This window comes from Aedes aegypti, chromosome 1 (genome assembly GCF_002204515.2).
Source record: "Aedes aegypti strain LVP_AGWG chromosome 1, AaegL5.0 Primary Assembly, whole genome shotgun sequence".
In the NCBI taxonomy this organism is placed as follows: domain Eukaryota; kingdom Metazoa; phylum Arthropoda; class Insecta; order Diptera; family Culicidae; genus Aedes; species Aedes aegypti.
This window is the reverse complement of record NC_035107.1, coordinates 88,609,196-88,623,478: the sequence shown is the minus strand read 5'-3', so window position 1 is coordinate 88,623,478 and position 14,283 is coordinate 88,609,196. Positions and strand designations below refer to the sequence as shown.

General features: G+C 39.8%; 1 protein-coding gene across 1 annotated transcript in view; it reads right to left on the bottom strand.

The window, feature by feature from the left end:
• The window catches only part of LOC5575005, a 118,996-nt gene that overhangs the window by 40,107 nt on the left and 64,606 nt on the right, over window positions 1-14,283 (bottom strand). The window contains exon 2 of the mRNA XM_021841832.1: window positions 13,045-13,140. Within this exon, the coding sequence (XP_021697524.1) occupies window positions 13,045-13,119 (75 nt within the window). The 5' untranslated portion in view covers window positions 13,120-13,140. The remainder of the gene's footprint in view (window positions 1-13,044; window positions 13,141-14,283) is intronic.

Here is a 14,283-nt window from a genome sequence, read left to right as displayed (position 1 = left end):
ACTAGATAAGAATTTAACTTTCAAAAATCACATTGAGGGCATTCAAGCCAAATGTAATAAATATGTAAAATGTCTCTATCCCCTTATTAATAGAAAATCAAAACTTTGTCTTAAGAACAAGCTTTTGATATTCAAACAAATTTTCAGGCCAGCCATGTTGTATGCTGTACCAATATGGACTAGCTGTTGTAATACTAGGAAGAAAGCTCTGCAGAGAATTCAAAATAAAATTTTGAAAATGATTCTGAGACTTCCTCCCTGGTATAGTACCAATGAGTTACATAGAATATCCAATGTTGAAACATTGGAACAAATGTCAAATAAAATAATAAATAATTTCAGGCAAAAATCGTTACAATCTTCTATTGCCACGATTAATGCGTTATATGTTTAGGTTAAGTTAGGTTAAGTATATTCAAAGCGTTTTTTTTTCTCTTATAAACAGGTGAAATCTACTCACCTGTAAAAAATCTGAACTGCTACGGCAAATGAAATGTAATATGTTGTTAACAAAATGTTAATTAAATCTTAAATTTGTTTTACCAAATTAGGATGATAGTGTTGTCTAATAACACAGAACACCTAGATATAAGAAATGAATGTAATGTTTGGAATGATACTAATAAAGAAATTAATAAAAAAAAAAATAAACACATATTTTCCCGGTGTGTTTTCCAAATTCCCGGGTATTTCCCGTATTTTTCCGGCCTTTTGTAATTCCCGGATTTTTCCAGCTTTTCCCGGATTTCCCGGATGGATGGACACCCTGCCCAATCCATACACTTCCGCATAAACTGGCGTAGATGCAGTCGGACTCCACGGTCTACAGTCGGTCAGTATAAGTGCAACAAAATTTCCTTCCCCTTCCCCACATTGGTCTGCATTCTGACGTGGCAGGCACCATTGTCGCCTAAAAATTGAAGATCACCAGCACTTATACACTGAGGGTGTCTGTTAGTCAAAAACAGTCATTCGGTTGGTTCCTTGTGAAAGTGCAGCTGTTCTGGCGATACTGGAGTAGCATCGACGGGCGGCTAATCAAGCTTCAAGCTTCAAGCGCTATGTTTGTAAATATATAATAATAAAGACAGTGAGCAAAAAAGATGAGACAAGATTTATGATTGTAACTCTGTGTGAGTCATAGATTTTTCGTTGCTCTTATGTCGGTGTTGGTGCTTTGTTCAAACAAGCTTTTCCAAATATGATGAAAAGTGTTTTTTATTGTATTACCTACAGGCAGGCTCAAGTGGGCTGGTCACTTAATATGAATGCCTTAGAAAAGAGTCTTTAGTTGAGATGCTGGTGGAGATTATTGGCCTCATGAAACGTTGTCAGTGTATGACCAAAGACCATTCTGTGAAGAACAGCGAAACGTAGGAATTTAGGCGAGGCCCTCGTTATCAAAAGACGATGCGAAGCTCTGAGAAGTTATCGCCATTGGACGCAGATTTGCGGAACATAAGGCGAACTAGGAATTGTGAAATAATCCTAGTCTTAAAGAAGGACGCCAAGCAAAAGGGTGCAGCCTATAAGCAACTGGCACAAGAAGTAGTTGGCGACGAGGTCCAGTGTAAAAATCTGGATGAGGTCAACGATGTAGCGAAGTAAGATTTTAATACAAACACTGTATAATAATCTTGCATTTTTTTGTATCGTTGAATTGTACAACTTTTGATGACGTCGAAACTTCTTCAATTCGCTTGTGTTCAATTGTCTGCGGTAAAGATACTGTAAACAGAGAAACGAAATGTTTCGATAGGGAATTTTCAACCTTTGTTCAGGTAGGTACAAAACGGACCCATTTGATTTAGCCGGGAAACGTTTTGTGACGTGTTTTCCGTTTCAAACCGTTAGGCAGCAAAATAAAATAGGTTAGATTAGATTTCCAAAAGATTTAATTTGGATGGATATTTATTTTTTCGTATAATCAAAAGTCGGTTTTCTGTTTTGAAATCGTACCAATTTTTAATCTCCGTATACAAAGCTCCAAATGTTCAAATGAATTCAAATGAAAACAGCTCTTGCATGAAGTGTCATACTAATACACTTCAGCACTGTTACGCTGTATCTACCATACTACTTATAAGCCAACGATTATTTTACTATTAAGTTTTCAGATAACTTCTATATTTCATCAATAAATTGATAGTCCATCTTTAATTGCATTGAATTTTCTCACAGAATCGACATGAAAAAGAACCCTCATTACCCTCCAGGAGCCTTCAATTATCTGCCAAAAGAAACACAAAACAACCTGTCGTATGTAAACACACAGCCATTAATATTAAACAAAAGCAATAAACAAAGCCACACGCAATCATCGACCAACTGTCATCCGACCCGGGGTTCGAAACCATGCTCTCACCGCCACTCCACAATGGGAAACCACCTTTAACGTGAAGATGCATCGAAGCCAAACCTCGAATTTTCAAGAGCACAAATCTAGAGAACCAGACAACCGTTTGTGCTGAAAATGCTACTCACTGGTCACTCGCTGGTAGTGACCAATCGATAAGATTTTCAGCACGAACGCTTGTCAGGTTCTCTAGATTTGTGCTCTTGAAAATTCGAGGTTTGGCTTCGATGCATCTTCACCTTAAGAAAACAATCGCGAAAGTCCATAATCATTCGTCCAAATTGAGTTGAGAATTTCTCCGCAAATGGCAAAAATTTGCATTTCGCATTCAAGAATGAATGGCAGCTATATTTCGCAGGAGGGAGGCGAATTTGTCCATGCCATGTGCCCGGAGGCCACATGATTTATGACGGCGAATTTCACAACTGGACGACGGTTGGAATCGAGGGTTAGGCGAGTGAAGAGGCAGTAATAACAGCGTGCATGAAATTTACCACTAATTTGTAGCGTTAATGTCGTTATCAATTACATTAAGATTGACCACCACCGCAGTGGCGGCGGCGGCCTCTGTGCGGAATGTCATCTCTGGTCCCAATCTCTTGAAGCGGTCATTGCGGCATGGTAATGAGTAATCGGAATCTCAAGATATCCACCTGAATAGCGGTTGTCAATTTGTCGCGGATGACCACTTCGGAATTGATCACTTCGCATACAGCGATGCCCCGATATAGGACGTATTTCATTTGCGTGGTTTCCATGCATGGCGAAACCGCGTAGAAAGCGACTCTTAACTTCCTTGTTGGAATCAATCATTCGAAATCCTATAAGCTATGGGTCTCCATCTGTACGATTTCGATCTACGCGGTACCAATTACCGCCCTACATCGAGGAATAGCTGTACCGAGAAGTCGTTACGAAAGTGAAATTATGCTTGTCGTCTCAATCAATTATGACTTTCGCAACAATAACATACCTGTTCGCTTGATACGAGTTGTGATTTCACGTGACAGCGATTTGCATGATATCCAATCTTCTATAAGGAGATATACATTCCGATGTACCATACACAGTATGGGTAATTATAATCTTTACTGTTGACCTGGACCTGACCGGAGATTGGCTCTGGATCTCTGCACCGGCACGAACGGCATTCCACCGAAGTTTCGATAGTCATTATTGCAGTAGGCTGCGATGACTCCGAAGCACATGGAAACCGGCCTACTGAGACATGGAGAGTGAGTTCATTGACTGCCGGTCCATGGGTGAGTCATCGTCTGCTCTGACGAGACAAGATTAAAATATTTGCGCGATGAATGTTTACATGATGCTTCGTGACGTGGCCTTATCGCCATTGTTTACGTCCGATTTGTACACAATTTAAATGCTTACCTCAAGGTGCTGATTTAGGTTGATGAGAGTGAGACGATTTGCTAAATGGTTGTTGAGATCTTCACGTCCATTGTTGTTGGCGATTACTGCTGTTTGTTGACTCTCATGCATCCATTGTGTTTTGCACCTCTGAATACGAAGCAGTAAGCTCAGAGAAAAGCTTTAAAAAATCTGTCCGCCAACAACACAGAATCAACGTGATAAATATTGATGTGCCCGCGCAACCCGACGCCTAATAGAAAGCGGAAAACGCTTCTAACCCTAACCTAATTTCGCGAACTGTACCCATGGGTCCACTGAGAAAGGCGAAGGGGTCCACTTCAAACGAGGGAATAAACAAAGCCCGTAAACTGAATTAGCACTACACATGCCTGCACATATTAAGTAAGTGAGTCGGACCCCGCTGTTGATGTCCCATGCGTGACGGAAAATCTGGTTCACTGCTCAGACGACTGTGAGGTTATGGACGGTCCGTGCATGCTGATCTTGTCGCAATGGCTTATGATGGGTGCCAATATCGCCGGTACAGTACGAAAGAAAGGTACTTAGGTGTTTGTTTTCCTCGGGAAGGCGCTCAGCGACACGATGGACACCTTTCGCAATCAAATGGCTGAATTGAGTGAGTCGTTTTGCGGTTTTGATGACCCTATGAGGCTATCACAGCAACTGAACGACCGACATAGCGGTATTTGGATCGAGACCGTTGAGCCGTTTGAATATTTTAAGTGAGTTTAAGATTCTTTTTTCAAGCTACTCAATAGACTCAAGGCTATCAATAATTAGTATGTATTTGGATTATTGCTTTCCAACCAACTGAAGGATATAGAACCAAGCGTGCAGTGGAATGAAGATGAAAGTAGCATTTTAATTACTCTTTACAGGCTTCGGTACCATTCGGCGACCATTGCCGATAATAGCAATCAAATTTCAAACGCCAAATACACAGTATTTTTCTATTAAAATACATCAATGAAAACATGCAGATGATTCTTTGTTCTGGCTACTTCCCGTTGACGAGATTTCCGATACTGATTAAACAATATCACCAGAGATGTCGTCAATTCAAATGAACACGCCTCAAAATGAGACTTACTCGGAGCTGCCGAAAAGATTCACCAGCAGTTTTCATGGAAAAGTTGCCGAAGAAAACTAGATGCTGACAAGAGATCGCGGCGTTGTAAAAACGTTTCTAAAAGCATTTTGACAGGTCTGTCGGTGTGAATCGATAGAGGATTGAGCAACGCATAAATGTAAACAGACAAACACGGAATTTGTCTGCTAATGTCCGAGAAAATTACAAAAGAAGCGCGGCATCGGCTTAAACTGTCGACAATACGTAAGTTCCCCTACGTACAGCACTACCGGTCTTATAATGTTTTGTACGAAGGTGAATTTCATCAGAACTCAGTATAGGTTCCATTGAGACATATTTTTGGCCATAATACAACCTTTAGAATCTGCGTATTGAGGATACGGGTCAAATTCTTCAACTACAGTCTGATCAACATCTATGCGTCGACAAACGATAAACCCGACGACACGATGGATGCGTTTTATGATTGTCTCGACAAGACCTACAGAGAGTGCCCAAAACATGACGTAAATGTTGCTATCGGGGATGGCAACGCTCAGGTCGGAAGAGAGGATTTTCCCTGCCCAATAATTGGTACGGAGACCCTTCACTTCGCCACCAATGGCAACGGCCTAAGACTAATAACTTTCGCTGCAGCTAGAGGGATTGCCATCAGCAGCACCTACTTTGCCCGCAAAAACATCCGAAAGCATACCTGGATGCACCCAAATGACGTGCTCTGCAACCACGTTTTGGTGGACAACTGGTATTTCTCGGATGTTGTCGACCATTAGAGATCCAAACATCGACTCTGATCACTATCTCGTTGTGAGTAAAATTCTTGCACGGTTGTCTACCGTGGCGAACACAAGAACACAGCGACCATTGCGTTTCAATATCCTGCGCTTATCAACAGAAGGAGTAGCAGACGAGTACCGCCGGAAGTTTGTTGAGCGGATTAGGGGATACAACATAGGCAACAACCTCAACAATCTGTGGCAGTCTATCCACGGTGCGATGAGAACAGAAGCACGAGTGGTGATAGGTACTGCTCAGAGACGACCCAAAAATGGTAGGTTTGATGAGGAGTGCCAGAATGTGACGGATGAGAAGCATATTGCCAGAAGCCGGATGTTAGTGTCTGGTACCCGGCATAATAGAAAGCGGTACAAGGAAGCTAGAAACGCAGAGAAACGAATTGTCCGCAGAAAGAAAAACCAGTATGAAGAAGATATCATTACTGAGGCGCAAAACAGCATGGAACAAAATGGTATGAAGAGATTTTACGAAACTGTTAATGGCGTATGGAGAAAAACAGCACCGTCTCTGGTTTTTCTTGCTGACAGACAAAATCTTGGTGGCTGCCAGGTGGAAAGAACACTTCGAGCAATTGTTGAACGGAGAGGACACGAGCGCGTCTGAGAACAGATTAATCATCAGCAACGATGGGCGAGCTGTGGAGCCCCCGACGCTAGATGAGGTTAGAAGAGCAATCAAGGAGTTGAAGAACTGTAAGACTGGAAAAGACGAGCTCCCGACCGAACTTTTCAAGCACGGTAGTGAGCAGCTGTACGAAATACTGCAACATACTCTGTTGAGGATATGGGAGGATGAAGAATTGCCTGCTAGTTTGGTGGAGGGCCTCTCATCTGCTCTCTGTATAAGAAGGGACAGATTGGAGTGCGCCAATTACCGAGGAATAACGCTCCTCAATTCGGCGTACAAAATAATGTCGCGTGTTCTGTTCAACAGATTGAGACCGCTGGAGGAGTTCCTCGTCGGTGAATACCAAGCTGGTTTTCGTGAGGACTGATCAACGACGGATCAAATGTTTACCTTGCAAAAAATCCTTGATAAGTTCCGGGAATACATCCTGCAGACTTACCATATGTTTATTGATTTCAAGGCGGCGTACGATTCAGTAAAGAGAAATGAGCTATGGCAGAACACGGTTTTCCAGCGAAACTGATTAGACTGATTCGTGCAACGTTGGACGGATCGAAATCAAGTGTGTGGATTGCGGATGAGACTTCAATCTCCTTCGTAACGTTAGATGTATTGAAGCAAGGAGATGCGCTTTCGAACCTTTTGTTCAACATTGCTCTCGAAGGAGTTATTAGGAGAGCGGGCGTGCAAAACAGCGGTACTATCGTCACCGGGTCGCATGTGCTCCTGGGTTTTGCGCGATATAACCTGAATTGATCGTCGAGCTGTAGAAGAGGCATTCGTGCTTTTCAAAAGAGAGACAGCGAGGATTGGACTTACCATCAACACCAGCAAAACAAAGTACATGATCGCCGGTAGAAAGCGTGGTTCCAATCGTGACGTTGGTAGCGAAGTGCTGCTGGGCAGTCTTCCCAAACGAACACCGAACACGCTGGTTCAGACGGTTTCGGTACTCTCCTTGTACTCTGTTTTCGTGTACAAACCGAAACGCTCGAAACTGAACCTAAACCCAAACATGTGTAAAGTGAACATCGATGCAAACGCCGGTTCGAAAACCGGTCCATTTGTACCTCGATTGCAACCGCGGTTCAAATTTTGGTGCAAATCCTCGGTTGCATTGGAGCTTCAGAACGATGACACAATCGGAGAGACAGAAAATTGTTTATATCCACGCTTATCAATTTCTACTTATCGTGCCTTGTTGTTTGATATAGTAAAACCCTTGGTTTTTTCATAAAGTTACCACTGATTGTTACTCAAAGTATTGATCTCAATTGATCTGCTTAAATGAAACATTTATTCAAGCCACAAGGGTCTTGCAATTTGAACCAAGAAGTTCCAGATATGGTCGTAGAAATTTATCCGCGTGGATTTCAACCGCTCTCTGTCTGCCTGCTTTGTGCCATTATTTGAACCCAAGCTTGAACCACAGACAAACAGACGTAACACTTAGAACAAATCTCGATCCAAATCATAGTCACGAGGACATGTACGCCCAATGCTAAAATTAGTGTATTGGCCGACGGGCTAACAGATGGCGGTAATGCGTAAACGTCAAACGCGAACAAAAACGATGCGAGCGCTGCGGGTGGCGGATTGGCCACCTACCATATTTTTGAATCGACCGTTAACCGTGGTCGATGGACAATGATGAGAGTGTGACGTCTGGTTGTCTGTGCATGAACCAAAGTACACATGTACCGGGTTCGGTTTGATACACTGGTACAGAGACAAAGCGCGTTTGTGGTTCAACCCAAGTTGCAATGTTCAAACCAAAGTTGCACATCGGTTCGGTTCATGGGAAGACTGCTGCTGGGTAGTGAAAAATTTGAAGTAGTGGAAGAATTTGTGCATCTTGGTACTTTAGTGACGTGCGATAATGATGTTACCCGTGAGGTGAAAAGGCGTTTTGCAGCTGCGAATAGGGCTTTTTACGGGTTCCGTAACCAGCTTAAGTCCCGTAGCCTACAGACGAAAACAAAATTCGCGCTATATATGACACTAATCCTTCCGGTTGCTCTATACTGCCATGAATCCTGGACGTTAATAGAGGTCGACCGGAAAGCGTTTGGAGTTTTTGAGCGTAAAGTGCTGCGAGCAATACTCGGCGGTAAACAAGGAAATGGCATCTGGCGGCGTCGCATGAATCATGAGTTGTACCAAGTATATAAAGAAGTGGATATGGTCAATCTCATAAAACACGGCAGGCTGCGTTGGGCTGGTCACGTGGTACGAATGCCGAAATAACGACAAGCAAAAATATTATTCAGTAGGGAACCCGGACGAGGCCGTCGGCTTCGTGGTAGGCCGCACACACGTTGGCTTTTTGCAGTTGAAGAGTACTTAAGGTCACTTAACGTTCATGGCTACTGGAAGCGATTGGATCAGGACCCAGCCCAGTGAAGAAGAATTAAGGTACAGTGGACAAATTATTTGTCCATATTAAGCATAAATACTTGAATATGTTGAATGTTTTCGCACCATTGCTTCGTTTTAGGTTATATTCTTACGTCCACACTAATACTATTGCAAAACTGGTACTACACATACACTAACACAAGCAAACTTGTTAGCAGCAAAAATTAATTAGTTTCAAAATTGTTTTCTACCAATCAAAAATCCATTGTATCTCAGTCTAAAATCGAATACTATGGTGAGCATTTCAGTTCTAATTTAATGAATATCGATGAAAAATATGTGATTTTTATAAATAAATACAGATATATTGGACATGGTACACTTACCCCTACTTCTTCATGGGGGTGGGTAAGTGGATCAAGTATTATTATCATTTGTTGGCAGTCTACTTACAAAAAATTAAATAAGTTTCAATATCCGCAAATGTTGTTTTCCTTTAACTTTGTCCATTCCTAGCTTAAATTTGTCAAAGTGGCCAAATTTGAATTAATCCACCTAAAAGGTATATCAATCTTTCTGGTATAAAAAAATATAAGAGAATGAATATTGCAAAATTCAAACAAAACTTTTTGAGGTATATCTTTTGTTTAATTGCAAAAAAGGCAAAGTATTCAATTTTTTCAATTGAAAGCATATTAAGGAACCTTATTTGACCATATCAATTGTTCCAGACAGATGGAACAACTAAATTAATAAATAGAATAAAAAGATTTCAGTATGTTAATCAAAAGTAAATGTAACTTATATTTTTATATTATGAATGTTTTTCAAAAACATCGTTTGGAATAATCCTACAATACTTCTGTACAACTTATGAGTATTAAATGGATGATTTTTCTCCAAATTACTCTAGTTACAATATTTTTTTTGTTCGAATTAGTGTAAATTAATGTTCAAATATTTTTCATAATATTTTGGTAAAATAAAGTTACGTTTTAATTTTAAAGATATCAAAATGTAACATAAATAGCAATAATAACAAGAACAAGAGTAATGTCATTCATACTATACATAATTACACCACATTTGTTTTGAGAATAGATTTTTTTTTATTGGTGATCCACTTACCCCACCATGGTGGCGCAAATTTTCAAGTTCCTCATACTCATTACATAACAATCAAAAAAATCAAAATAAATGGTGATTTGAAGTATATTAGTTCCTCACTTCTCATCCACAGAAAAAAGTTTGATTAACATCATTAACGTTAGCTGTAAATAACAATGAAGTTGACTATTGATTTTTCTGTATCCACTTACCCCACGGTACCTCATCCATTTGGCATAGATTCAACGTAGCGGATTGTAGCCCATCAAGTATCAAGTAAGTAAATCCCAGTCCTCATAGTTAATTGTGATTTGGAAAAGTATCTCTATATTGGCTTACATGCGGGAAGTATGCTGATAGTTTTTCAGCTATCTCAGTGCGAAATCAATTGATTTCCATCATATTCAAATCGTAAGATGTATTACGGTTCTTTTGCAAATTTTCCATTCTGCGGTAGCCGCCAAGTTCTACCGCAGCTGTCAAAGTTCTACCGCAGGCTTGAGAATCATTGTATCATTGAACGAAAATATCTAATCTAAGTATGCTAGTTGATCCCAAAGCTTTGAAAAACAGCCGAAAACAACAGTTATCATCGTGGTTTCCAAGGTATCATTGCAGCCGATCGATGATGCTGTGTGAAAATCAGTAATGTGACTGCTGCGGTAGCTTTCTGTTCAATCGTAGAACGGAAAGTTACCTCTAAAATTGCAATATAAGCAACACTCATCAGTGATACGCAAAAATTCCAATTACAGCCTACTACGCCTTACATGAAAACATCGGCGTCGATAGTCACGCTTTTGCCAGTAGATCCTGTAGTTTTCGCCGAATTTACCAGTAATCCAACTTTTAAAAGCCCGCTGATTGAGCTCTGCATCCTGTCATATTGGTTCTCTGAATCCATGCCATTCAAGTGTGTATTGTAGTGCTGCTTTCACCTTACAATCACCTCACGTTCAACCATCATGATAGCTTCATGCTTATTCTAACAGATTTGAGTTTCTCTTGCGCGTGTCCAAGTTGGAATCCGAACTGTTCATTGGCAAAAATTGACTTTTCATTGATGTGGACCATCATTCTGTTCAAAAAGTTTACTGATGGAGGAAAGCAAGCTGATTGGATGATTACTGGAAGCTTCTGCAAGATTTTTGTCTGATTTTAAAATTGGTACAACGTTGGCAGTTTTCCATTTGTTAGGAAAATATGCTAATTGAAAACATTTGTTAATCAACTAAGAATGATAAGCTACTTTCTGGAAGTTTTTCGACAAGGATGTTAAAAATTCCAACATCGCCAGGAGGTTTTATATATTTGATTATTTTAATAATAGTTGTCACTTCTTCCAAATCAGTCTCCCAGTATTTTTTGAAAATGTTCTCTGGATTGAGTAACTTGAGTAACTTGAGTTTCCATTCGACTAGTAAGCCCAAAAATAAAATTGTGCACGCTTTCATACTACATAGCAAGTTTTTGAACTTTTATGCAATTGGCTAGTAATAATTTGTTTTCCTCTTTCAATGCCGGAATTGGCCTCTGAGGTTTTTTTTTCAACATTTTAGATATTTTCCAAAATGGCTTTGAGCCAGGGTCCAATTTAGACATTTTTATTTTCAAATATTTTGTTTCTTAATTGAGAAAATCGATTTTTTAATTTATTTCTGCAGATCCTGCCATATCATTTTCATAGCAGGATCGCGAGTGCGTTGAAATTGCCTTCTCCTCGCGGTTTTGAGACGGATCAAAAATTTAAGATCATCGTCTATAATCACGGATTCCATACTTTCCATTTTAGTATTACAATGCCTCTTGCATCAACAATGAAATTAGTTAAATTTTCGAGAGTATTGTTAATATCAAGTTTTTTCGGGTTCGGGGTTTGAAAGGCTTCAAAACTATCGGGTATGGGTCGGATTCGGGCTTGAAAAAAGTCAGTTTTTGTCGGGTTTGGTGAGCATAGTGAATAGCTACGTTAATACTTCCAACCCGATCAACCAGTTAGTGTTTGCCGATAGCGATCTATACCGATTCGTTTTGAATTGTTGGCCATCGATGGACAATGATATGTATCAGTGGTTCCCAACCTTTTTGAAGCATCGGCCCCCTTAGAAGTGAAACAATTATTCTGCGGACCTCTACAAATGCATACACTCAAAACAAAAAATTATAAAACTTTCCAAAGATTTAATTATAAAACAGCAGATATCTTTGACAAACAAACCTTAAAATTTCGTCTGTTATTCATCACAGATAATGCAAGAATTCTTTCAAGATCATCTGGAGTTCAGTAAATTCACTAGGAATCCTTCTAGGAGCCTATCAAACATTTTCTAAAACCCTGGGAAAAAACTAGAAAAAAATTTTGTTTTTGCCATGATCGAACTAAAAACAGGTATCCGAGAAGATTTTTCAACAAAAACTACCACCATAATTGTGTTTTTTCCAGGAGTACGATGAACATTTCTTAGAGAACGATCCCCAAAGAATTGCAAACAATTTGAAAATAAATCTACACAAAATTTGAATGTCTTTCCAAGGGTTCCATCAGAAACTGCAAAATTCCCGAATCCACCATGCTTCTACGCTGCATACTGCCGTCAATATATGAAGAAATCTTCAAAAACTGTGCAAGAAACTCTTCGAAAATTTTGTTGTCGATCCCATCTTATCAAAAATCGTGCTGATTGATTGCTGAATACCGCCAATGCGTTGCAATAGTTTGAGTCGAAACAGTGAAGAATTACAAAATTTGTCAATCCCTTCAATAGGTCACCAAGCAATTTCCATGAAATTGTTCGATGATCTCATCAGAAAGCTGCCGAAGTCTTCCAAGATTTAGCCTAAATTATTCAAGAAATTTTTTCTGTTACTGCTTGTTCCCTTGTTAAATCCGGTGGGGTAAAATTAGGTTTGCAATCTCCTATAGACAGAACGGCATTAAGTTGATAAAAAAAGTCATTCTTTTGAGTATTTTAAATATTGAAAATTTGAAAACCACTAACAACGATGTTATACAAAACAAGCGAAATGAGAAATTCCTCAAATTATTCATCAACATAAAAACGACATTTATTTACAATGGCTACAAAAGTTTGAGAAGGTGGATCGCTACAAACTGTTTCCTTAGAGTTATTATTTGTTGAATTTTTTGGAAAATCCTGGAAATTTAGATGTAAGTCCTTTTAAATATCTAGCAAAACTTGGGATGAGACAGATTTCAGGGATATTGCTGTCCGCCAACAATACTCTCATTTCTTGTTAAGTAAGAAAGTAATTTCCAAATTATTTTCAAATAAAACGACACTTAATTGTGACTTACCAGAAACACACTCAGCACCAGGTATATCCGTAGGAAGTCCCGCAGCTCACCAGGAGCCCACCTTAAGCTCCTCATTGTGGGAGCTTATCGCCGTCTCTGAAATGATAGGAAACAAAAACTTTATTAAGAGTATTTTAGAAACTACAAGGACAATTAAATTGAATTGATTGGCCATATTAAGTACAAGGAGACTTCTACACAAAAGACGAAATAAAGACAAAGTAGTCGAGCTTTGAAGAGATACCACTTCTAGTACTACATTCGGTGCCTTTGTAACTGGGTAACTCAAGTTTGACAGATCGCAGTACGTTTTTCACAGCATTCTAAATTTTGCTTTATTACCTCATGTGTCATAATGTTTTGATCCCTGTGTCCTTCCGTCTCTATTTTGGCATTGGTTTCATTTTTAATAAAAGTCAATTACTGATCATTTGATGTCTAAATTTCGTTGCATTATTTCAAATATTATTCGATAGATGAAAGGTAAATACGTTACATTTACCAAACATCTACTGTACTGTACTGTTTACATATTATGCATGACAAGATCGGTACAAACTGACAGGCATTTCCGTGTTGGATATAATATCAATGAGTTTACGATCAAAGTGAGCTCGAATAGATGAAACTTTCTCGCTCCGGAATTTAACCAGTTGAGGAAAGACTACAATGTCTGCAATGGTAAGTAACGATAAATTAAACAAAACCGGACGCGCCATTCGCCAACAACATATCAACAGGTTTAGACTCAACCCGGCCGCCAACTGTCAAAGCCATCTCGAATCGTCCGAAGAAAGAGTGAATACTAAAGCAACAAAGTCAACTTCCTAGCCATAGATCGGTATTGGTATTATCTTTCTAAATCTTTCCGAACCGATCGTGTCGTCGGAGTCGTTTCCGAACATGCGTACGTGTGTTTACGCGCGCAGACATGTAACTGTCATACAACACAAGATTGACAATCGTCACGTCAAATCTGCGATCTTTGGCAAACCGGGAGAGCGATGGAAAGCAGAGCAACGAACGGGATCGCTTGTAGACGACGATGACTGACGAGTTTTGTTTCTATGTAGATCAAACCGAAAATCTGACATCTTTGCTCCGGCGGGAAATGACGCGCTGCTTCACGACTCAATGTTGGATGGAGCCATAAATCAATTCGCGCTGTTCAGATTTACGACCGTTGGAAAAACAGCGAGTCGCAGATAGGTGTGCGCGCACACGAAATCCGCGGGCAAT